The sequence below is a fragment of the Mobula birostris genome, chromosome 10 (assembly GCF_030028105.1).
Source record: "Mobula birostris isolate sMobBir1 chromosome 10, sMobBir1.hap1, whole genome shotgun sequence".
NCBI classification, from domain to species: domain Eukaryota; kingdom Metazoa; phylum Chordata; class Chondrichthyes; order Myliobatiformes; family Myliobatidae; genus Mobula; species Mobula birostris.
The window spans coordinates 31,955,442-31,982,142 of NC_092379.1; the positions used below are offsets into that span (position 1 = coordinate 31,955,442).

The 26,701-nt window shown below is 45.5% G+C and overlaps 1 protein-coding gene across 1 annotated transcript; it reads left to right on the forward strand.

The window, feature by feature from the left end:
* The first annotated feature begins 9,643 nt into the window (after window positions 1-9,643).
* LOC140203943 (creatine kinase M-type) lies at window positions 9,644-26,325 on the forward strand. Its single transcript, XM_072270123.1, has 8 exons — window positions 9,644-9,748; window positions 14,394-14,603; window positions 16,303-16,457; window positions 20,314-20,446; window positions 22,686-22,857; window positions 23,558-23,681; window positions 24,699-24,888; window positions 25,934-26,325. The coding sequence occupies exons 2-8, from the start codon at window positions 14,411-14,413 to the stop codon at window positions 26,110-26,112; spliced, it is 1,146 nt and encodes a 381-aa protein (XP_072126224.1). The 5' UTR covers window positions 9,644-9,748; window positions 14,394-14,410; the 3' UTR covers window positions 26,113-26,325.
* Window positions 26,326-26,701: the final 376 nt, after the last annotated feature.

A 26,701-nucleotide genomic window follows, 5' to 3' on the forward strand; every position in this document is an offset into this window, starting at 1 on the left:
CCGCCATAATCACTTCAGCCACCTCTTTCAGAACATTTTGGTGCACACCATCTGGTCCAGGTGACTTATTTAACTTCAGACCTTTCAGTTTCCCAAGAACCTTTTCCCTAGTAATGGTAACTTCACACACTTCATGACCCCTAACACCTGGGACTTCCACCATACTGCTAGTGTCTTCCACCATGAAGACTGATGCAAAATACTTATTCAATTTGTGTGCCATTTCCTTGTCCCTCATTACTACCTCTCCAGCATTGTTTTCCAGCGATCCACTCTTGTCTCTCTTTATGTGTCATTATGTATCTGAAGAAATGTTGGTATTCTCTTTAATCTTATTGGCTAGCTTACTCTCATTTTCCATCTTTAACTTCTTAATGACTTTTTTAGTTGCCTTTTGTTGGTAGTTAACACCTTCTCAATCCTCCAACTTCCCACTAATTTTTGCTTTGTTATATGATCTCTCTTTGGGTTTTATGTTGGCTTCGACTTCTCTTGTTAATTATGGTTGTGTCATCTTGCCCTTTGAAAACTTCTTCCTCTTTGGGATGTATATATTCTGTGCCTTCCAAGTTGCTTCCAGAAATTCCAGCCATTGCTGTTCTGCCATCATCCCTGCCAGAGTTGTTTTCCTATCAATTCTGGCCAACTCTTCTCTCATTCCACTGTAATTCTCTTTACTCCATTGTAATATTGACTATCTTCTTTTCTCAAAATTCAGGTGAATTCAATCATATTCTGATCACTTGTCCCTAATGGTTCTTATATCTTAAGCTCTCAAATCAATTTGGTTCATAGCACAACATCCAATTCAGAATAGCTGATCTTCTGGTGGGTTCAAGCACGAGCTGCTCTAAAAAGCCATCTTGTAGTCAGTCCAGGAATTGGTCTTGGAATCCAGCACCAACCTGAATTTCCCAATCTACCTGCATATTGAAATCTCCCATGGCTATTGTAACATTGCTCTTTGGGCATGCATTTTCTATCTCCTGTTGTAATTTGTAGATCACATCCTTACTCCTGGTTTGATGTATGATATTCTCATGTTGGTCTCCTGAAAACCAAGGTTCCCTACATTTATTACCTTTACCTTCTTTGTCCTCTCACGATTTCACTTTTGAAGGCCTCCCACTTACCAAATGCACCTTTGCCAGAAAACAGCCTGTTCTGATCCACCCTTGCCAGATCCTTTCTGATCCTTTTTTGCACACAAGACAAGTAAAGCTAATCCTTTGTTTTGCTTGGTTTAGCGATGGGTGGTGTTAAGGTGAGTATTCAGTGAAATAACTGAGCTCCAGCAAGGGTATGCACTGAACATCAAGTTAACTTGTGTACATAGACTGAATGTACTGTATGTACTTAAACTGATGCTGGGTGCAGGAGTACCTGTACATAAGGAAATGATAAAGACAGTGTCATTAAGAGGTGTGGAGTCATCATCATCATAGCTTGTCACAGCAGACAGCAGCCACTCTAGTGTTGTTTGGGTGATGTTGAGCAGGTCAGTGTCAGCTAAGTCAGGTGAGAGTGGGCAGTTGCACAGAACGTGTTCAATGCTCTGCACCCTTTCGCCAAGCTCACAGGATTCGCTGGTCTTTAAACCCCACTCCACCATCTACAAACTCCCATCCTACAAACCATCTATAAACTCCCGTCCTACAAATTCCCGCTCTCGCTCTGTTGAGAGTGCACCACTCTCGTCTGTCAAGCAGTGCCCTGTCTGGTAACATTTCTGTGGGGTCTTGCACTGTATTGTTTGGTGGGGTTCTGGCTTCTGTTTCTTGCCAGAGGTCAAACTGATCAAAAGCTGCTAAAAACCATGTAACCAGAATCCAGAAACACTTGCAACATAAACTTCAAAAAGAGTCCACAGCCCTACCAATCACAAACAAGAGAAAATCTGCTGATGCTGGAAATCCAGAGCAACACACACAAAATGCTGGAGGAACTCAGCAGGTCAGGCAGCATCTGTGGAAAAGGGTAAATAGTCGAAATCTCGGACCGAGACCCTTCAGCAGGACTGGAGAGAAAAAAAACACAGCCTTACCAATCAACCTTCGCGATGTGTATCCCAAGGCTCCTGCACTTTCCTCTGCCAGTAGCTAGTGAGAAGGAGAGGATGACCAGTCAAATGTCAGCAGACAGTGCTGAAGACCTGCCCAGTCTCTGCTCTCATCGTCCTCGTCACCTCCACCCTTATTCAATGCCTCAAACGGAGTTGATCACCGGCCTCTCAGGCCTCCGAGCCGTAAACTCCACTCCAAGCCTCACCGAACTCCCAAAGTGGCAGATTGCTCAATCGGCCCAGAAACACACCATCAAAATGTAAATCTCAGGTTCCATTCACACTCAGCTGAGTAGTAGAATCATTATTTGAACAAAGAAGTAAAAGATGTAGTTTTGTGAACTGTTGGCAGGGCGTCACCGTTAGCCACGTTGTTCCCTGACATAATCAAGAAAAATTTTAAATCTTTGAAAAACTTTGTGTCAATGTACACATAATATAAATATCGATGTACAATAAACTGGAACCTTGAATCTTGAAGTAACTGTTTGAGTCTATCGATCAGTGTGGATGCTGCATATCCCAGCTGAGTGGGACAAGCAGTCCATCCGCAAGTAGAGTGGGTGGGATCCTTTTTCCCTCTAAACTCACTGGGCCCTGGGTTCCTCTGCTCTCTTCTACTTAGTTCACTGGATAATTTATTACACCACTGTGTGACATCGATGAAACACCAATTCAAAATGAATTGGAGCATTAAATATAATAACATCCCATAGATTGGAAGTCCAGCTTCAACAAGACCCCATTCATGCCAGATTACTGTCCCATGTAGGCAGAGGTAATCTCTGCTAGGAAACATATAAAGTAATATTTTTTTGTGTAACTTAGCCGTGACATCGGAAAGACTGACTTCACTCTCGCTTCTTCAGTGATGTTGCCAGGTATTTTACAGTTAATGAGGTATTTCTGAAATGTAGTCACCAATATGATGCCAGAAGCTTGGCAGTCAGAGTGTGCACAGCAAGGCTCTAAACCTAGGAACTCCCCCATTTTTACTAAAGCACTCCTGGGAATTCCACTACTGATGGGGGTGGGTCCCTAAAATGTGTCAATTCTGACAAGAGTTCCTCAGGAGTGGTTAGCATTCACAGAGGTCCCCAGGAGTGTGTTAGCACAGCCAGGGAGACCCCGGGAATGTATCTGTATTAACAGGAGGTCCCCAGGATTGTGCCATTACCTACATGGGTTACTTGGGAGAGCTTCGTAATTTAGAGGTGGTCCCTGGTGGTGTATCAGTATTGATCGGGGTCCCCAAGGATATGTCATAACTTACAAGGATTACCTGAGAGAGTGTCAGGATTGACAGGGATCTCCAGGAGTTGAGTCAGCACTGACAGGGGGTTCCGGGATTGTGTCCTTACTTACAGGGGTTATCTGGGAGTGTGTAAGTATTTATAGGGGGTCCCCGGGACTGTGTCAGCATTTATGGGTGGAGGGGGTCGCTGGCAGGTGTCAGCATTGACAGAGGGCCAGCGTTGATAGACAGTGTCAGAATTGATAAGGTGTCCTTGGAAATGTGTTCATATTGAGAAGGCGTCCCCGGGAATGAGCCAGTATTGAGACAGTGTCCTCAGAAGTGTGTTAATTTGACAGGCTTTCCCCAGGTTCTGGGATTCTGCAGAGAGGATCAGTATTTACGGGGGTCCCTGGGAGCAATCCAGCATTTATAGGAATCCTCGGAGTCTGTCAGTACTTCCAGGGGTCCCAGGTAGAGTCCCAGGGGATGTCACTATCCATGGAGCATCCCTGGGAATACGTCAGCATTTCAAGTGGCAAGTCGGTTTATTATTGTCACGTATAAACAGTGGCTGTGTTTTGCATGCTGTCCATACAGATCACAAAGCTACAGACTGCAGAATAGAGTGTCACAGTTACAGAGTGAGTGCAGTGCAGGCAGGCGATGAGGTGCAGGAGCATTTCAACAGGAAGTCCCTGCAAGCGTGCCAATATTTACAGAGGATTCCAGGAATTGTGTCCAGATTTATATGGGTTTCCTGGGGAGGGTGTGAGTATTTAGAAAGGATTCTTGGGAATGTGTGACTATTTGTAGGATTTCCCAAGGTTGCTCATTAGCACTTCGAGCAGTTTCCAGAGAATGCTTCTGCATTCAGGGGTCCCAGTGATGGTGTCAATATTTACAGGGATCCCTGGTGTCTGATATTATGTGAGGAAACACAGGATGATGTCAGCAATTGTAGGAATTGGTTCAATATTTTTTAGGATACTGAGGAATGTGTCAATATTACAGGAATACCTGAAAGAATGCCAATATTTACAAAGATAACTAGAAATTGTAGAGTATGCTTGAACTTCCTCAGGAATGCATTGATATGTGTTAGGATTCTTGGCAGTTTATCAATATTTACAGGGATACGCTACTTCATGAAAAACGTGAGATTTGGTATGTCACCAGGGCTGGCAGATTTCTATATGGTGGGGAGCATTCTGAGTGGTTGCATGACCGACTGGTGTGGAGGTTCCGGTGCACAGGATCGAAAGAGACTGAAGAGGGTTGTGGGGTCAGCCAGCCCCGTCATGGGCACAACCCTCCCCCACCATCGAGGCAGTGCCTCAGCAAGGCCACATCCGCTACTAAGGACCCTCAGCATCCGGGGCAGAAATACAAGAGACCCTGCTAAGGTTAGAACCCCAGAGTAACACACACAGAATGCTGAGGGAACTCAGCAGGTCAGGCAGCATCTATGGTGAGGAATAAACAGTGGGCGCGTCAGGCCAGGACCCTTCATTGGGAATGGAATGGATTCTAATGTTCCTACTATCTTCATTGAGGAGGTGGGAGCAGAAGCTTTAGGCCAATGTATCTGGTCCACTTCAGATACAGAATCCTAGTTTCTTAATTGATTTTGGGTTTGCTATTTTTACATCCTTAGACAGGAGTTAATTCTGAGCCCGAGCATTGTTACTTCCTGACATTTATCCAAATCTATAAGACCACAAGACAGGAGTGTAATTAGGCCATTCGGCCCATTGGGTGTGCTCCTCCATTCCATCATGGCTCATTTGTTATCTCCATCCTCTTGCCTTCTCATCGTAACCTTTGACATAATTACTAATCAAGAACTTATCAATCTCTGCTTTAAACATACGCTTGGCCTCCACGGCCATATGTGGCAATGAATTCCACAGGTTCACCACCCTCTGGCTAAAGAGGTTCCACCTCATCTCTGTTTTTAAAGGGATTTTCTTGTATTCTGAGGCTGTGCCCTCGAGTTCTAGATTCCTCTACTATAGGAAACATCCTGTCCACATCCACTGTGTCTAGGCCTTTCAATATTCAATAGGCAGCAATGAGATCCTCTTCTAAACCTCAGTGTTGGGCCAACAAATGCTCCTCTTATGTTAACCCTTTCTTTCCCGGGATAATTTTCGCGAACCTCCAATACCAGCACAGTCTTTCTTAGTTAAGGGGTTTCAAAGTAGCACACAATACTCCAAATGCGGTCTGACCAATGCCTTTAAAGACTCAACACTGCATCTTTTTGAATGACTAATGTTCGTCTTATTTCCCACTGTGAGATGGCTCAGCGGTCAATATGTATGTCTGGAAGTTATGGGATCAGACCTTTCACTGGAGACTTAACAACAGGAATTCTGCAGATGCTGGAAGTTCAAGCAACACAGATAAAAGTTGCTGGTGAACGCAGCAGGCCAGGCAGCATCTCTAGGAAGAGGTGCAGTCGACGTTTCAGGCCGAGACCCTTCGTCAGGACTGGAGAGTTAACGCTTCCTCCCATCCAGTTCATCTTCACGGTGTGTTACATGAAGGATGCCTGTCACCCTGGCCATTCCAATATCTCTCTTCTACCTTCTAGGAGAAGATACAGAAGTTTGAAAGCCCGGAAGGCCAGATTCAAAAACAGCTTCTTCCCCACTGCTATCAGACTTCTGAACCAATCACCTCTTTGACATCCCCTTCCCAGAGGTTCTGACACCTTCTCAGACTCTTAATTCTACTTCTGATATTTCACCATGATCATTACTGTTGACTGCTTCAGTTTGCACTACCACATGTCGTATCAATCTTTTAATGACCGTATACACTGTTTACTCTGTGAACTTCATATCTGTTAGGAATTGTATTGCACCCTGGTGTACTTGACAATAAGCTCAGCTGAAGCTTAATCATAAACACAAGAGATTCAGTACAATGGTGCTAGAAAGTTTGTGAACCCTGTAGAATTTTCTCTATTTCTGCATAAATATGACCTAAAGTGTGATAGATCTTCACATAAGTTCTAAAACTAGATAAAGAGAATCAAATTAAACAAATAATACAAAATCATTATACTTGTTCATTTATTTATTGAGAAAAATTACCCAGTATTATATGTATTTCTTGTAATTTTTTTTGGAGAGCGGTGGTTTCCTCCGTGGTGTCCTTCCATGAACACCATTTTCGTTCAGTGTTTTTCTTATAGTGGACACATGAACAGAGACTAAAGATTTCTGTTGCCCTTGGGTTCTTTTTCACCTCCTTCAGCATTACACATTGTGCTCTTAGTGTGATCTTTGCAGGATGCCCACTCCTAGGGAGAGTAGCAACAGTACTGAGTTTCTTCCATTTGTAGGCAATTTCTCTTACTGTGGGCTGACGAACATTTAAGTCTTTAGAAATGCTTTTGTAGCTTTTCCAGCTTCATGTATCTGTACAATTCTTCTTCTGAGGTCCTGTGAAAGTTGTCTTGATTGAGGCATGGTGCACATAAACTGATTTTTCGAGAAAGAGTAGACTCTGTCAGTAATCTGAATTTATGTGTCTTTTTTATGAGGCTGGGCACCTCTACAACCCACACCTCCAATCTCATCTCATCTCACCTGATTTTAAGATTCACAAACTTTTTCCAACAAATACATGTAATATCCGATCATTTTTCTCAATAAATAAATGAACAAGTATAACTTTTTGTATTATTTAATTGGGTTCTCCCCTCGCACCTCTCACCTTCTCACTTTGTTCCCTGTCTCCCACTCACTGACCTTCCCCCTCAGCTAGTCTCACCTATTCCTCCCTTATCCCCACCTTCTTATCTTCCCCTTTCTTTTCCAGTCCCAATGAAGGGTCTCGGCCCAAAACATCAACTGTTTACTCCTCTCCGTTAATGCTGCCTGACCTGATGAGTTCCTTCAGACTGTGCAAGAAGTCTTGGGCCCATATCGATCACTAGGATGCCAAAGACTTTTGCACAGTACCGCGTGGTCCAAGTGGAGTGCAGAGCTAGTTTATAAATCTGGTGGAAGGAAAGGATGTTGGGAATGGCGAGGGTGGAGCACCACCGGAGGGGTGTGGAACAGAGAAAGAAATGGCACGGTGTGGGGGCTGGTGCAGGTGCAGACACTGGCAAGGTCATTTGATCCCAAACAATTGGTTTATTGATCATTACAGAATGTCTCTCCCCTCTCCTCTCCCCTTTTTCCAACCATGATTCTCTTCACCCTGCATCCTTCCCACTCTCAGTCCAGAACAGAGACTCCAATCAGAATCAGGTTTATCATCACTCACATGATGATAACATAGAAATAGAACATGGAACATAGAAACATGGAAATCTACAGCACATTACAGATCATTCTGCGCACAATGTTGTGCCAACCCTGTAACCTTGTCTGGAAACTGCCTAGAATTTCCCTACATCATATCCCTCTATTTCTCTAAGCTCCATGTACCCATCTAAGAGTCTCTTAAAAGTCTCTATTGTATCCGCCTCAGCCAGCGCTGTTGACAGTCGATTCCACGCACCCACCACTCCCTGTGTGAAAAACTTTCCTCTGACACCCCCCCTTGTACTTACTTCCAAGCACCTGAAAATATGCCATAAATTTGTTTTTTTGTGGCAGCAGTACAACGCAATACCTAAAATTACTACAGTACTGTGTAAAGGTCTTAAGGAACCTAGCTATATATGTGCCAGAGATTTGTGCACAGTACTGTACATTACTGAAGGAATGTCACACTGTGAGAGACATCGAATCAAGCAGCAAGGAAGCAGGTCCTTTGGCCCTTTGAGTACTAAACAGCTACTTTTACAACAATCCCATTTTATTCTCCCTGCACTCAATTCCTCACCTAAGCACACTAAGGTCAATTTCAGTGTGGCATTTATTGGTCTGCTAGATATTAGGAATGGAGGAATAGTGATCTTGTGAAGGCAGAAGGGATTAGCTTAATTTGGCATTGTGTTCAGCGCCGACGTCAAAGTTCAAAGTAAGATATACTCCTTTGTATGTCTCTACCTTGTGATTCATTTTTCTTCTAGGCATTTACAGGAAAATAAAGGAATACAATAGAATTCATGGAAAACTATGCATAACAAAAACTGAGAAAAATCACTGTGCAAACGAAAACAAATTTTGCAAGTAATTAAAAAAGTAATACTGAGAACACGAGTGGCAGAGTTCTTGGAAGTGTGAAATCAGTTCAGTGTTCAGGCGAGTGAAGTTAAGTTCTTCATGCTGGATCAGGAAATGGGCTGAAGGGCCTTTTCATGTGTTGTAAATGGGGTAAGGAATAGCGGAGGAACTGATGGCAGATAAAACATGGTCGGCTCCTAGGGAGAGGGTGGGACTGAATGGATTACTCTGCTCTGATCCTGGAGCTAAATGGCCTCCTGCATCATTACAAGGCATTAAATTGAAGATATTTCCCCTCTCCAAGATCCTCAAGATGGTGTCTGCCTGGGGCCAATATTTATCTTTCAACTAGTGTCACTTAGAAGGTAATTTCACATTGGTAATGTACGTACTTCACTGTTTTCTGATTCATAGCACTGTGGGAGCCTTGGGGAGGATGCAGAGGAGATTACGAGGATGATGCCTGGATTAGAGAGCAAATTTTATGGATTATGTGAGCCAGGTCTTTTCTCTTTAGAGCAAAGGCGGATGAGAGTTGTACAAGATGATATGAGAGTAGGTAGACTGGACAACCAGAGTTTCTTTACCCCAGGGTTAATACCAGAGGGCACAACTTTAAGGTGTTTAGAAGGAAGTATAGTGGGTGTGTCAGAGGTAGTTTTTTTACACAGAGATGGTGGGAACAAGGAATGTCCTGCCAGCGGTATGGGCACATTACAGACATACAAGAGACTCTTAGATAGGCACAGGGATGAAAGAAAAATGGAGGGTTATATGTGAGGGAGGGGTTCAATTGATCTTGGAGTAGTTTAGAGAGCTGGAATAACTTTGTGGGCCGAAGGGCCTGTACTGTACTGTTCTATGTTCTAAAGTATTTTAAGTGTTTGAAAACTTGCGTGTTTAGGATATGTGATCCTTTGCTTCTGGCCCTCTCCACCCACCTCTAACTTTCATTAAACAACAACTAAAGCAATTGTCAAAGAAATTGGATCAAAGCATTCCCCGCCATCTCTTCCTTGACCAGGTTTTGGGGTTGGCCATGGGAGGCTCCTTTCTGGAAGGAGGTGGCGGTGGTTGGGGAAGGGGGTGAATTTGGACAGTTGCCCGGCCAGTTGGAGCTGGCGGTAGGCAAAGGGCGGTCGTAGCGTCACCAGAGACCCTAATCGGCCAGACTGACCTTATTCGGCAGAGGCGAAAGTGAGAGGGTCGCGGTATAAAAGGAACTAACGCGGCGCTGATTGTCCCGGGTCACCCGCATCAGAGGTAGTTCCAACAGCGAGCCAGGACCAGCTACCGAGACAGTTAACGTTGCGACAGGTAAGCAGCCGGAGAGGTCACTTTGTAGACCTTACGCACAAATATCTGTTATATCTTAACTGCAAAATACAACCCACATCTGCATTCACCTCTTTTACCATCAAACATCAATATTATGTTCACTTTCTTCGCTGCAACTCAATCCGCATGTTGGTGGGACCAGGGAAAAATTGCGCACAGTTATCCAATAAAAAAAACACATTTTACAGGGAACTTAGAGATATAATAGTTCTACGAGGGAGATTTTATCTTTTCTTCGACTAGTATTTTCTTTAAACAATTTTTTCTTCTAGTTTTTAATTTGAAACAGGATTTAACTTTTGCGTTAATGACTGTTTTGTTGATGCCATGCTTTTTTAAAAAAAAATTATCAAACTCGTATCTTATTCGTGCAGTTTGCTTATCGGACTTTTTGTGTGATAGTCTACGCATTATTTGCGGTTGGTTTCTAAACGGGCCAGGAATAAAACTTTGGAGAAGTATTTCTGGAGAAGCCCCCCTGTTCTTGCGGACTCTGTTTTTGCACTGGTTGCTTCTGGCGGCGAACTCTCTAGCGCGTCCCTCTCGCTCGCTCTCTCTCTCTCTCTCTCTCTCGTGAAATGTCTCAATTTGGACTAGGGTTTGCGAGACTTTGCAAAATCCTTCGCAAAGTCAGAGGAGAAGGTAGGATGCGAAAATAGCAAGTGAAAATTAAATAACAGCAGCACTTGCAGATTGTTTTAAGCGGCGCCAGGAGCGCGGCTGCCAGACCAGGTTGTAATTGCAAACTCACTGCGCCGCGCTCCAGAAAGAGATGTAGCTACTACGGGCGCATTTGCAAAACTGTAAAATTTTGGGCTGGGTGAGAGTTGTAGTGGCGTCGGAAGAGTCTAGAATATTTACCAGGGAACTCTCAAGAAAAGCGGGAGCTAATAACCACAGTACTGTAAATATCCGCTACGGGGCAAATACGTAACGCATTATTGCACCAGCGATCGGGCTTCCGATACCTATCGCTGTCTGTAATGATTTCTTTTTACCCGTGGCCACATGTGTTTCCTCCAGGTGCTCCGGTTTCCTCCCACATGCCAAAAACGTACAGGTTAGGGTTAGTAAATTGTGGGAATGCTATGTTGGAGCCGGAAGCGTGGCGCCCCCGGCAGATCCTTGGACTGCATTGGTTGTTAGCGAAAATCGGCACATTTCACTCTATTTTTCGATGTAGATGTGACAAATAATGCCAATCCTTAATCTTTAAATATCACGCCGGAAGAAAGGGTTAATTTCCCTGCTTGGAAGATCATTTGCATTAACCCGAGAGAGCAGAGAAGCTCTCAGTTAAAGTCTCGCTGACATTTTAGACCCCTCAGAGCTGCATGGAAATGTGGATCGGAACAGTTCAGAGGTAAATGTCAGTGTCATACGATGGCAGTGTTCAGCTGGCTTTGGCCAATTTAGGAGCTGGGTTTCAACCTGGCTGCGGCACAGCTGGGGGACAGCCAGACCTCGCTGGACTGCACACCCTGCGATCTTCAACTCTCTCCGCCCCACTCCTCAACCCAAGCACAGCAACCCAACGAATGAGGAATACAATCTGGGAACCTGCAAAATTCCCTGATATCAGTGGGGGCAAAGAGCAAGAATTAGTTAGGAGGGCGTTAAAATTCGTAATGAAGGGGAAGTGAACGTTCCACCTGGTAGAGGGTTTCGAGCAGGCGAATTAAGGACAAATGAGGCCCAGAAAGAGAAATGGAGTGAAGGAAAGAAAGGGAGGCGGGGGGTATTAATAGCTTTTGCGATAGAAGTTTACATCCAGCCGTGGCTCAATCTCGTATCCTTTCACAGTTAGTCGGAAGGTTTGGGTACACATTCCGCTCTAGAAACCTGCGGGTAGTCTGCGATCACTCAAGTAGAGTATCGTGTCCAAGGGCTTGTTGATCAGTGGCCGTAGCGGCCGATACGGGATCCACATATCCTGCTGCAGTGTGGACATGAGTAAGTGGCGGCTGTGGTGAGTGACCGGGTCTTTCGGTTGTTCACTCTCTCCTTTTGCAGCTGCCGCTTGCTCTCTGCGGCATAGCGAGGGCCGTTCTCATGTAGCGCCGCTCCCGCTTGAACAGATCTCCTCCAGGTGTAGGCATTGAGTACAAAGTCTTCCCAGTTTCAGATGTGATGTTGAATTTCTTCCGGTCGAGAGACCCGAGCACTAAATGCACTGCGGTCAGAAAGGTCGCCCTTCAGATGAGTTGCTAATCCAAGACCCCATCAGCTGGATGTAACTGATCCCCGTGGCGTTAACCGTGAGGTCGCGCCCCATTTCCCGCGACCAGCAGATATTCTGAAACGAGCCCCGGTCCCGGTTTGAGGATGCTTACTGTGCACTGATCCCCACAAAGGAGTGGCAGAAGACCAGCCCGCCCTCCTCATGCGGTTTGTCCCACGCCTGTCGGGGAGAGGCCACGATGCCAGTCTGATCGACACCTCCACCCGTTAACGCACCCTGCCGTCACTTTATATGCATACAGCCTTAGTTTATAATAGCTACTTGCACGCTGTTTTTCATAGGATTGCTTTTATGTTTATTGTGCTTTTTATGCTGCATCAGATCTGGAGTGACAAGTGTTTTGTTGCTCTTTGCACTCGTGTACTGAAGAATGACGAAATACAATCTTGAATTGCCTTTCAAGTGCGCTGGGATATCTTGGGATCAGGATGATGTAGGGAGGGACAAATACGGTTTCCTGCAGCCAGAACCACTATATCTGCGACTGGCTCTCTCCCACCCCCAACCCCCCATCAGTCGGTAATTGCAGCCCATCCCATCATATATAAGAGAGTGAGGCCATTTATTCCACCATTTTCTGCACCTGCCCACTACCAATAAAAGACCATAAGATATCGGAGCAGAATTATGCCATCTGGCCCATCGAGTCTGCTCCATCATTTCATCAAGGCTGATCTATTTTCCCTCTCGGGCCCAATCTTCTGTCTTCTCCCTGTAACCTTTCATGCCCTGACCAATCAAGAATCTATCAACCTTTGCCTTAAATGTACAAAAAGACTTTGCCCCCACAGCTGCCGGTGGCAACAAATTCCACAGATTCACCACTCTCTGGCCAAAGATATTCCTTCTTGTCTCCATACTAAAAGGATGCCCCTCTATTCTGAGGCTGTGACCTCTGGTCTTGGACTCTCCTACCATAGGAAATATTCTCTCCACATCCACACTATCAAGGCTTTTCACCATTCGATAGGTTTCAATTAGGTCACCCCTCATTCTTACAGAACAAAGTAGAACATTACCAATATTACTACAGCTCTATAAAATTCTGTATTAGCTCCTACTAGTTATCGATGAAGGAGTTAATCCAGAGTATGTTGCCATGTCCTTTTGATTGACTGTAAATGAGCAAAATCAGTGCAGCCACCTGGTGCAGATAATGAACTACCTTCATTGCCTTCCTTCTCAAGGTAATGTAAAGTTTTACTGCTTTTTAATTGGGTGTCGATCGGCTCCAGTGAATAACATAACATGAGCATAAGCACTATTTAATAACTGTCCTCTCCGAGCACAGTGTAGGGTGTAACAGGCACATGACGGACACTACATAGAAACTGTTCCATCCTCCAAATCTTCATTTTCTCTGGTTAACATTCAAGTTGATTGTCAATACCTTCAAAATCTTCATCGGTCCTAACTTGCTGAAGAAATGAATTTGTTTCATTTTAACTTCTGAGTGTTTCTGGCATCTCGAAGCCTGAATGCTTGAAACCACAGTGAGCAAAATAGTTCTGAATTGTCTTACTGCTCATTTCTCTCCAAATATCAGAGACAAAAATCACTGCTTTTTGAACACAAATGCACACAACTGATGTTATTTATCTGCTCTTCGCTCAAGGTACGATGTAGCACCTAATGGCCATAAAGTGCACGCGACTGATGCTAATCTGAAACTGTTCGGCAACAGTCTCCAGTCCCAAATAAGTGACGTAATGTCCCAAATAAATGAAGGAAATTCCATCCATTTCTCCATTAGTTTTTGTTCTTTAAGAGTTGTCCCAAATAAACAGCTTTCCTGATTAACCAATGGCCCTTTTAACTGAATCCACTACAATTAAAATGGAAGTTGATGGGTTCTGGATTTGTAAGGGTGTCAAGTATTACGGAAGAAGGCAAAGTACAAACTTCAAACTAAATTTATTATCAAAATGCATATGTCACCATATACAATCCTCAAATTCCTTTTCTTCGGGCATTCACAGTAAACACAAAAAACACAATAGAATCAATGAAAGACTGCACTCAGCAGGATGGACAAACAGCCAACAGGCAAAATTAAAACAATAAATTGCAAATACAAAAAGAAAAGGAAGAAAAATATAATAATGATAAATAAATATTGAGAACATGAGATGAAGAGGGCTTGAAGGTGAGTCTGTAGGTAATGGGAACAATTCAGAGATGTGACGAGTGAAGTTATCCCCTCTGGTTCAGGAGAATGGGATTGAGAGGGAAAACAAATCATCCAAGAGGAATGGCAGTGCAGACTCGATGGGCTGAATGGCCTAATTCTGCTCTTATGTCTTATGGGATGGCGATGAGTGATCCCTGTTGACTCCAGAATGCTAACAACAGAACTGATTCTTTTGTTTGCCACTCTGTCAGCTTGTCGATCTGCCACCATGCCTTTCGGAAACACTCACAATAAATGGAAGCTGAACTATTCAGCAGAGGAGGAATTCCCTGACCTCAAACATCACAACAACCACATGGCCAAGGCTTTGACCCTGGACATCTACAAGCAACTGCGGGACAAGGAGACCCCCAGCGGCTTCACCCTCGATGACATCATCCAGACTGGTGTGGACAACCCAGGTGAGAGAAGGCATGGGTAAGCGAGTCAACACCTCCCAGCACATCACATGCATCTACCCTGATCCCCCATCAGGACTCATGCTGTCTTGCTAGTGGTGGGGAGTCATTGCCTCGGCTATGGTCCAGCTACAGGTTGATGGGACTCAGCAGGATAACAGTTTGACACAGATTAGATGGGCTGAAGGGCCTGTTTCTGTGCTGTAGTGCTCTATGACTCCAATCTTAAGGTAAACTGAGCGATTTCACAGAATCAGATATATTATCACCAACATATGTCGTGATGTTTGTTGTTTTGCTACAGCACTGCAGTGCAATACATAAAATCATGAAAAGTTACAAAAGGTATATAAATACCCAGGGCAACAGTGCAATAATGAACAGTGCACGTAGTCATCAGTACATGGACCGTTGAGAAATCTGTTGGCAAAGGGGTAGAAGCTGTTCCTAAAACATTGAGCGTGTGTCTTCATGCTCCTGTACCTCCGCCCTGATGGTGGTAATGGGAAGAGGGCCTCTCCTGGATGGTGATGATCCTTAGTGATGATGCCATCTCCTTGAGGCACCAAGGCTTGAAGACGTCCTCAATGGAGGGGATGCTTGTGCCAGTGATGGAGCTGGCTGAATCTATAACCCCATACAGCCTCACTGGATCCTGTGTGTACTAGAGCCCCCAGAACTGAAGAGCCAGTCAGAATGCTCTCCACGGCACATCTGTAGAAATTTGCTAGAGTCTTTAGTGACGCACCAAATCTCCTCAAACTCCAACTGAAGTACAGCCGCTGTTGTGCCTTTCTCAGTGTTTCATCCATCAATCTGTGAGGCCCAGAACTGATGAGCTGAACTGGTGACATGTCTTTCCCATTCCTGACATCAGTTGTCCCAAGTGACCATTCTGCAGGTTTCTTGGCTTCTGGCAACAGTTACCAATGTCACAGAAATGACCATGCAGCCAATCACATTGAAGAACCTCATGGAAGATAAACCAAGGCATAAAAAGCACAGTTTTTTCCAGAATCGTGAGTAGAAATTCCAGGTTCAATTGAGGGTGCCCCTCCATCGACTGAAGTCACAGTCCTCAAGGAACAGTTATAGCCATAGATGGGAAAGAGATCAGAATTGGAGATGATGAAGGGAAAAGATGACAGAGAGATGCATGTGATTAGGAAGAAAGGCTAGAATTTTAGAGTTATTCTGTTGCAGTGGTCAGGAGCCCAATGGTACTGAGTGGGGCAGTAGCATAGATAAAGTAAATGGACATCTTTCCCGTTGGACATGTATCAAAAGCAAAGAGTATAGATCTCAGGGGAGAGGAAGGAATATTAAAGGGTAAGTTTTTTTTTACACAGAGAGTGTTTGATACCTGGAACGTGCTGCCAGAGAAGCTGGTGGAATCAGATGTTTATGAGGTGTTTAGACAGACCAGCTTCAGAAGAATATGGTCCTAGTGTGGACAAACGGGATGAACCTGGATGGGCTGAAATGGATGTGATGGGGAGAAAGATTGAGTGTGTGTTGGTTGTTAACGCAAATGAGGCATTTCGCTGTATGTCTGATAAATAAATGAATCTGAATGCAACTCTGTACAGGAGCGAACAGGAGTCTATGGGGATCAGTCACTGAGCTTGGATGGGTATTATGGTGCACTGTTCGGATCATTATTCATCCGTACACTCTGCTACATCTTGTCTCCGTCTTCCAGGTCACCCCTTCATCATGACCGTGGGCTGCGTCGCCGGTGATGAGGAGTCCTACGAGGTCTTCAAAGCACTGTTTGATCCCGTCATTCAGGACCGCCACGGTGGCTACAAGCCAACCGACAAGCACAAGACCGACCTGAACAATGAGAACCTGAAGGTTTGTAGATTGACATTGGGATGTACTCCCTGTGACCCTTTGGGGGAGAAAATGAAGGCCCTAGACCTAGAATGAAACAGATCTGTCACTAGCAGCATGGTGTATAGTCAGGGGATTGAGGTCAAGAGCAGCAAGGTAATGCTCTATAAAACTACGGTTAGGCTCTAGATTTAACAGGCAAACAACTTCTTCCTTAATGTTGACAAGATAAAGGAGATATTTATTGACTTCAGAGCACATACCATTCACGCCCCTTCTCTACATTGGCAGCACAACAGTGAAAACTTTACATCTTCTGGGGGTGCACATCTCTTATGGTCCCAGAACACATCCTACAGAGTCAGAAAAGCTCACCGATGCCTTTACTTTCTGAGGAGGCTGACGAGAGTTGGTTTATGCATATCGATAAACAAGACCTTCTACAGATGCAAAATGAGAGCATCCTAGCATGCTGCATCACTGTGTGGTACAGAAACTGCACTGTGGCATAGAGTAGAGCTCCACAGTACAGTCATAGAAAAGTACAGGCCCTTCAGCCCATCTAGTCTGTGACAAACCATTTAAACTGCCTACTCCCATTGACCTGCACCAAGACCATAGCCCTCCATAGCCCTCCATCCATGTACCAATCCAAACTTCTCTTAAAAGTTGAAATTGAGCTTCCATGCACCACTTGCACTGGCAGCTCGTTCCACTCTCTCATGACCCTATGAGTAGTATTCCCCTTAAACTTTTCACCTTTCACCCTTAACCCATGACTCCAAGTTGTAGTCCCACCTAACCTCAGTGGAAAAAGCCTGCCTGCATTTACCCTATCTATACCCCTGATAATTTTGTATACCTCTATCAAATCTCCTCTCAATCTTTTATGTTCTAAGGAATAAAGTCCTAACCTATTCAATCTTTTCTTATAACTCAGGTCCTCCAGACCTGGCAACATCCTTGTAAATTTTCTTTCTTCTTTTTCACTTTTATTTACATCCTTCCTGTAGGTAGGTGACCAAAACTGCACATAATACTCCAAATTAGGCCTCACAAATGTCTTGTACAACATCAACATAACATCCCATCTGCTGTACTCAATACTTTGATTCATGAAGGTCAATGTGCCAAAAGCTTTCTTTACAACCCTATCTACCTGTGATGCCATTTGCAATGAATTATGGATGTGTATTCACAATCCCTTTGTTCTACCACACTCCTCAGCGCCCTACTATTCACTGTCTAAGACCTACCTTGGTTGGCCCTACTGAAGTGCAACACCTTGAACTTACCGCTGTGACTTTCTTCTGCTAGTTCACTCCCTCCCCACCCCCAGCAGTGTCCAAAGTGGTATACCTGTTGCTGAGGGGGATGGCATGGGTACTCTGTACTGGCTACTTAATCCCTTCCACCTTCCTGACTGTCACCCAGTTTCCTGTACCTTGGGTGTGCCTCACCTTGGGTGCAACTACCTCTCTATATGTCCCATCTATCTCAGCCCCCTGGATGATCTGGAGTTTATCCAGTTCCAGCTCCAACACAGAGTGTTAGAAGCTGCAGCTGGATGCACTTCTCGCAGATGTAGTCACCAGGGACACTGGAGGTCTCTCTGCCTTTCCACATCCCGCAAAAGGAACATTCCACTATCCTGCCTGGCATCTCTACTGCCCTAACTGAGCAAATATAAAGAAGGAAAAACAATAAATAAACTGGGGGGGGGGGGGAGAGAAATCTACCTACAGCTTTTTTCCTTCTCTCACTCAAGCCTCTCCTCACTGAAGCCTCGAAGAGCTAAAGTCTCAAAATCCTGACTCCATCACCGTCCACTCTAAGAAAGGCCAGTCCAACAATGTCCGCTCCACTTGCCCCTACCTTATTTTATTTTGTCCTTGCCGATTAATCCCGGTCACTGATTGGCTGCAGCTCAAAATACCAAACTGTGGTAGATCAATGCCTTATGCATAATTTGGCAAACTGAGTGATATACATTTTCTCACGCTTCGGATCGCTGATTGGTCACTGCTCAAAACAAAATAATCAGTCATAACAGTTACTTGTACATTGTGTTTAAAAGGTTGCTTTTAGGATTGTGTTTTCTTGTTTTTTTTATTGGGTTCTTTTATGCTTAGTGTGTTTTTTTAATGCTGCATCTGCTCCAGAGTAACAAGCATTTTGTTCTCCTTTACACTGATGACAATAAACAATCTTGAATCTTGAATACTGCCTGGATTAGAGAGCGTGTCTTATGAGGATAGATTAAATGACCTAGAGCTTCTGTCTTTGAAGTGAAGGAGTATGAGAGGTGACTTGATGGAGGTGTAGAAGATGATAAGAAGTAGAGATCAGGTGGACCAGTCCAAGCATCATCCTGGTAAATCTCCTCTGCCCCCTCTCTGAAGCTTCCACATCTTTCTTATAATGAGATAACCAGAACCGAACACAATATTCCAAGTGTGATCTAAGAGCAAAAAGGTTGAAGCGATTGTTGTGGGAAATAATTTATGTACACTCGGTGGCCACCTGTACACCTGTTTGTTAATGCAAGTATCTAATCAACCAATCGTGTGGCAGCAACCCAATGCATAAAAGCATGCAGGCATGGTCAAGAGGTTCAGTTGTTGTTCAGACCATACATTAGAATGGGGAAGGAATGTGATCTAACTGACTTTGACTGTGGAATGATCGTTAGTACCAGGTCGATTGGTTGGAGTATCTCAGAAACAGCTGATCTCCTGGAATTTTCAGGCACGGTGTTCTCTACAGTTTACAGCGAATGGTGTGAAATACAAAAAAACATCCAATGAGCTTCAGTTCTGTGGGCAAAAATGCATTGTTAGTGAGAGAGGGCAGAGGAGAATGGCCAGAGTGGTTCAAACTGATGGGAACTCAAATAACCATGTGTTACAACAGTGGTGTGCAGAAGAGCATCTCTAAATGCACAGCATGTCAAACCTAGAAGGTAATGGGCTACAAGAGCAGAAGGCCACATAATGGCCACTTGATTACATGCAGGAGGTAACTAATAAAGTTGTCAGTTACAAGTAGAATTTTTGATTTGTGTTGTCTGAACCTTTGTTCCTCTGATGTTGCTGCAGGCATGTTTGCCTCTGTATCTGTACAGACCACAATCAGAAAACTGGTTTATTTTCATGGACATATGTCATGAAAATTGTTGTTTTGTGGCAGTACAATAGAGTATATAAAAATATTGCAATTAACAGTAAGAAATATACTTTAAAAATAAATAAATTTTGCAACTATGGACTGTTCGGAAATCTGATGGGTGGAGTTGGGGGAGGGGTTGGTTGTGTTTAGGAAGCTGTTCCTAAAACGTTGAGCATCACCACACTATAAGAACCAGAGAGGAGTACGGTAGTATAGCGGTTAGTGTAACGGTATTCAGTTCCCGCTGCTGTTTGTACGTTCTTCCCGTGACTGCATCAATTTCCTCTGGGTGTTCCGGTTTCCTTCCATATTCCAAAGGGTTAGAAGGTTAGTTGGTCTCAAGGGTGTAATTGGACGGTGCGGGCTCTTTGCGTTAGAAGACCCTGTTACTGTGCTGCATCTCCAAATCAGATAAAAGGATGTGACGATGCTAGAGAGAGCGCAGCAAAGATTTCACAACGATGTTGCCGGCACTGGAGGCTACAGGTTTATGAGGAGAGACTGGGGAGATTAGATAATAGACAAACAAGGCAGCATCGTGCAGGAGTTTCTCCAGCATCTTGTCTGGATTTCCATCATCTATAGCGTCTTGTGTTTAAAACGATTAGGTAGTGTGCACGGACAGTTCAGGAATCTGACGGCGGAGGGGCTGAAGCAGTTCCTGAAATGTTGACACTGAATCTGAGTTGCCTGTTGTGTTCTCCTGTAGGGCGGGGATGACCTTGACCCCAACTACGTCCTGAGTAGCCGTGTCCGCACCGGCCGCAGTATCAAGGGCATTGCTCTGCCACCTCACTGCAGTCGCGGGGAGAGACGCCTCGTTGAGAAGCTCTGCTTAGAAGGTGAGGTCAAAAGCTAGGGGTGGGGGAGCTGGGGAGGAGCAAGCACGGGCCAGTTTGTTCAACATACTTCGAAATACAGCCTAAACTCATGCTGGGTCCAAATTGGTTTCAACTGGGCACTCATTTAAATTCCCATTTGGGATAGGACAGTACAGGCCCTTTGGTCTGCAGTGTTGTGTTGACCTACTCCGACCTATCTAACCTTCCCTCCTACACAGTCCATAGCCCTCCATGTACCAATCTAAGAGTCTCATAAATGTCTCTGATGTTTCTGTCTCCACCACCATGCCTGACAGCACATTCTAGGCAGCCACCACTCTCTGTGTAAAGTACCTACAGTACCTTTGATATTGCCCCTAAACTCTCCTCCACGCACTCTCTGGCCACTGCCACTCTGTGAAAAAGATCTTGTACATCTTTATCAAGTTAACTCTCACCTTCCTTCGCTCCAGAGAAAAGCCCCAGCTTGCTCAGCTTTTCCCGTAAAGCATACTGTCCAATCCAGGCAGCGTCCTGGGTGTGGTTTGCCATCTCCAGCTGCCAGCTGAGAAGGTGCGGGTGAGCTGCCGCCTTGAACTGTGTCACTTCTTCTAGTGAAGGTTCTGGTGGAGATGGAGCTCCACGGAACAGACCCAATGGAAGTATTTTGCAAAGACAGGATGGGGTGCAACTTGGCGGAACCAATAAGTGGTGGTGTTCCCCTGCACCTATAAGCTCATAAGACATAGGAGCAGAATTATGCCATTCAGCCCATCAAGTCTGCTGCACCATTTCATCATGGCTGATTTATTATCCTGCTCAACTCTATTCTCCTACCTTCTCCCTGTAACCCTTGACACCCTTACTAAGGTGGACCTATCATTCTGCTTTTTAACTATACCCAGTGATTTGGCCTCCACAATGAATTCCAAAGATTCTGCATCCTCTGGCTAAAGAAGTTCCTCATTTTAAGGGGATATCCTTCCATTCTGAGGCTGTGCTCCCACTATTGGAAATAGTGGTTTTTGTCTTCCTTGGTGGCCACTTGGGAGTAGCCTGGTCAAGGAACTGGATTGTGGTGTGTAGCAGTCGCACACCGCGGCCGACGTACACTGGTGGTGGAGGGAGGGTGGGAGTGGTGGTTGGGAGGCTGGTATGATGTGCTGCTTTGTTCTACCTGTTGGCAGCCTCAGGTATCACTGGGGCTGCTCTCACTTGGGCAGAGCTTTACATCATGCTCTTGCCTTGTGCCTGGTAGATGATCCAAAAGCTTTGGAGGTCATGAGGAGAGTCACTTATTGGTCACTTATTATCAGGACTCCCAGCATCAGACCTGATCTTCCATGTGGATCAACACACAAGGGTGCTGGAGGGACTCAGTGGCTCAGGCAGGGAAGGCTGAGATATGGACATGGAGAGGATGTTCCCTAGAGTGGGAGAGTCTTGGACCAGAGGGCACAGCCTCAGAATACAAGAACATCCCTTTAGATCAGATACGAGGAGGAATTTCTCTAGTCAGAGGGTGGTGACTCTGTGGAATTCATTCCTACAGGTGATTATGGAGGCCAAGTCATTGGGTATATTTAAAATTGAGGTTGATAGGTTCTTGATTAGTAAGGGAGTCAAAGGTTGAGGGAAGAAGGCAAGAAAGAGGGGGACAACCGATCAGTCAAGATGAAATGGAGGAGCAGACTTGATGGACCAAATGGCCTGATTCTGCCTCTATATCTTATGGGTTGAGGGAAGGAGGTGGACAGTAGACATTTTTGGTCGAGAACTTCCAGCTGGACTGGAGGATAGAGGGGAGACAGCCAGTGTAAAGAGGTGGAGGGAAGGGGTTGGTGTGTAGCGGTTAGTGCATCCCTATTACAGTGCCAGTGACCTGGGTTCAATTCCCGGTGCTGTCTGTGAGGAGTTTGTAGGGTTCTCCCCGTGACTGCGTGGGTTTCCTCCCACATTCCAAAGACGTTGGTCACATGGGTGTATTTGGGCATTGCGGGCTGGAATGGTCTGTTATATCTCAAAATAAACTAACAAACAACTAAATGAATAGCTGAGAGGTGATGGGTGGAGGGGAAGGGGGAGGAGACAGTGGGAATAGTGACAGAGGGGTGGAGGCACGAGGTGGAGGCGACTGTGCTCTGCATGTCAAGGTGAGGGGGTGACGGATGTGATAGGCAGATGGTGGAGGGAAGAGTGAGACCATCTCCAGAACTGAGTGGATGTCTGGTTTGATCTGATCCCGAACTGTCCTCGACAGGTCTCGCCACCCTGACTGGTGAGTTCAAGGGCAAATACTACCCTCTCGCCACCATGAGTGACGCGGAGCAGCAGCAGCTGATCGATGACCACTTCCTCTTTGACAAGCCCGTCTCTCCCCTGCTCCTTGCCTCTGGCATGGCTCGTGACTGGCCTGATGCTAGGGGCATCTGGTAAGTCATTGGGGGATATCCCTCTTGCCACGGAAGCGTATCCAACTGGACAGAGCCCAGAAGTAAACCATTCAGTCCCTCTCCCCTCTGCTGGGCTAACACATACACTTGTCAAACCTCTGTATCATGGTTGTTGCCAGTGATTTTTATGTCTTATGTACAGCATTAAGAGGCCATTCAGCCCAGAGATTCCATGCTCCATCCCGTTCTTCCATGGTCCACTGCCCTCTCCTATGAGATTACTCCATCTTCTGCCCTTTACCTCTTCAGCCCATCACCTTCTACATGCTTCGCGTGGTTTACATTACAATAAACTCATCTGAGTATGATTCTCAAAGTTTAATTATCCAGCTGAATGACCCATCATCACCCAGCTCCTCACTTCATCCTACCTCCCCCTCACCTGGTCTCACCTACCATCTGCCAGTTTGTACTTACTCTGGTTTCTGCCCCCTTCAAGGGCCTTGGCCCAAACAGAGGGTCTGTGTGTGTGTGTGTGTGTGTGTGTGTGTGTGTGTGTGTGTGTGTGTGTACGTCTGTGTGCCTGTGTGTGTGTGTGCGTGTGTGTGTGCCTATGCCTGTCCTCCAGCCCACTGACTGACCACGTCATTGACCGATACTGATGCCCGTGTCATTGATCGCTGCTCCAGTGCTGACATATCGATGGTAGTTTTACACCTTCCTGCTCCCCTCGAAACAGGCATAATAATGACAAGACGTTCTTGGTCTGGGTGAATGAGGAGGACCACCTCCGCGTCATCTCCATGCAGAAGGGCGGCAACATGAAAGAGGTCTTCAGACGCTTCTGTGTTGGTCTGAAAAAGGTGAGTAGCATCCGAGTGGTATTTGGGTTCTCCGGTGTCTTTGGGTCTATCAGCCTCCTCATCCATTTCCCAAGGTGATGGCTGATCCAGTTTGGTGACCCCATTCCTGGTATGTAAGCACAGAGTAAGAATGACACTGGAGCAGTCGATTAAACATTGTTACTGGGTCACATTGGTTACAGTACATGCTGGGCAACTCGCGTGGACAAGGTTCACCTTCTCTCAATGGTCCGCAGAGGGGAGTTTAGGATTACACAACAGGGCAGGTCAAAGTCTGCAGTCTAGGAGTTACAGACAGAGTAGTGAATGTGTTTTGCAGTTGCGCTACCATTTTTTTATAAAGAAATTATTTAAAATCCTTGCCGGTCATGGTTGGATTTGACCCAGAACCTTTGAATTGCTGGTCCAGTTAATTGGATATGCTGCTACATTGCCCATGTTGGTCAAGCACCGGTGCTGCTGGCGACCAGGGCAACTCTAAACACGGTCAGAGGACCCTCACCTACAGTATATCCCTAACCCTTGGACTGGGTCAAACTGGAAATCCCACAGGGGCTGGTTGGCAGATAGCCCTGTCCCATCAGGAAAGGGTTAAGACAGGGAAAAAGGGTGAGAATGTGGGAGGCTGTGTGTGTGTGTGTGTGTGTGTGTGTGTGTGTGTGTGTGTGTGTGTGTGTGTGAGAGGCTGTGTGCAAGAGAGAGAAAGGGAGAGGCATGTTTGTGCACGAGCAAAAGGGAGATGGTGTGCCTGCGCGAGAGGATGTGTGCGTGTGTGCGCGAGGGAGGGTAGGTGTGCGCGCACAAGCGTTTGTGTGTGCGCCGTCCATTGCTAACACTGAGTTGCGCGGGTGAGCGTATGGGCCAGTGACAAGGTATGCCATTGTGCGGTGTAGAGGGACATGGCCCAAACTTAGAGCAAATGGGACGTGGAAGGTGGCCGGTGGGAAGTGGGAGAGAGGATGGGAGGGGATGGGGACATACAGCGCAATCTCATTCCAATTCCCTCCTCTGCGGCAGATTGAGGAGATCTTCATAAAGGCTGGCCGCGGCTTCATGTGGAACGAGCACCTGGGTTACGTCCTGACCTGCCCCTCCAATCTGGGCACCGGCCTGCGTGGTGGTGTCCACGTGAAGATCCCCCACCTGTGCAAGTACGAGAAATTCGATGAAGTCCTCAAGAGAACGAGGCTGCAGAAACGTGGCACTGGTAAGGGCGCGGAGTGACCCCACTGACCTCCTGTCCCCGCCTCGCAGTCTCAGGCAAAGGGACAGAATTAGGTCATTCAGCCCATCGAGTCTGCTCCGCCATTCCACCGGGGCTGATTTAGTTTCCCTTCTAATCCCATTCTCCTGCCTCCTCCCTGTAACCTTTGACACCCTCATTAAAGAAGGACCCATCAAATTCCACTTTAAATATAGCCAATGGCTTGGCCTCCATAGCTGTCTGTGGCAATGAATTCCACAGATTCACCATTCTCTGGCTACAGAAATTCCTCCTCATCTGCTCCAAAAGGACGTCCTTCTATTCCAAGACTGTGAGGGGGAAAATCTGTGGGAGATCACTACCAACACTACTACTGCACTATAAAACTGTGTACTAGCTCCTAACAGTTATTGACAGATGAATTGATCCAGTGTACGCTGCTGTGTTCTTTTGATCAACTGTAAATGAACAAAATCGGCGCAGGAATGCAGTGCAGATCATGGACTGTCTTCATATAGTGCTATCAACAATTGCATTCTCCAAATTTTCATTTCCATTGTAACATTCAAGATGATTGTTGATACCTTTAAATTCTTCATCATTCCTAACTTGTTGAAGTAGTGAAATCGTTTCATTTTCACTCCTGACCATTTCTGGCATCTCCAAGCCTGAATACTTGAAAGTGCAGTGAGCAAAACAGTTCTGAATTGTTACTAATTTCTTTCCAATGATCAGTGACAAAAATCACTGCTTTTTGAACACAAAAACACACAACCAATACTATTCAAAACCTATTTGCTCTACGTATTGTGTAGTATCTAATGGCCACGCAACTAGTTAGAAACTTCAGCAACAGCCTCCTGTCCCAATTAAGAAGCACAGTATCCCAAATAAATGAAGGGAATCCCAATTACTTTTGATTCTTTAAGAGTTGATCCACACAGACAGCTGCCCTGATTAACTGATGGCCCAATGAACTGGAATTGACTGATAATAAATTTACTTTGATTTTGAATGGTGGCATGAATTTTTCCCATTTGTTCACTAGGTGGAGTCGATACTGCAGCTGTGGGCAGTGTCTACGACATCTCCAATGCCGATCGTCTGGGCTTCTCTGAGGTGGAACAGGTCCAGATGGTGGTGGATGGCGTGAAGCTGATGATTGAAATGGAGAAGGTGCTGGAGAAGGGAAAGAGCATCGATAGCTTGATGCCAGCCCAGAAGTAGATCAGTGGTGGCTGGAGAGGTTGCCACGCTCAGTCGCCTTGGCATATCACAGGCTGCGAACTTTGAACTTTGGGCTTTCTCACTCCAATCTTTCCTGGCCACGGCTCTCGTGCCTCAGATGAGGATTCCATCTTGCAGGAAGTGTTTCATCATGTTAAGATTTACTAGAAACATTTTAACCTTGATGGCACGTTAATAAAACATGGCCCCAAATCTGTGTTCTCTTGTTTTGTGTTATAGGATGTTTCAGCTCCAGAAATAGGGGTAAAGGGTCATAGAGTCAAAGAGCACTACAGTAGAGAAACAAGCCCTTTGATCCATCTCGTCATGTTAAACTGTTATTCTGCCTAGTATAATCAATTCTATCCAGGTCAAAGCAAATGAATCACAGTTGTTCCAACGAGATGAGTCGTGGGTGAGGCTGCTCTTGGAGTACAGTGTACAGTTTTGGTCAGCCTGTTATATGAAAGATCTGGGTCAACTGGAAGGAGTGCAAGGAAGATTTACAAGGATGTGGCCAGGACTTGAGTGCCTGGCCACATCCTTGTGGAGATGTTGGCCAGGCCAGGTGTTATTCCTTGGAACATAG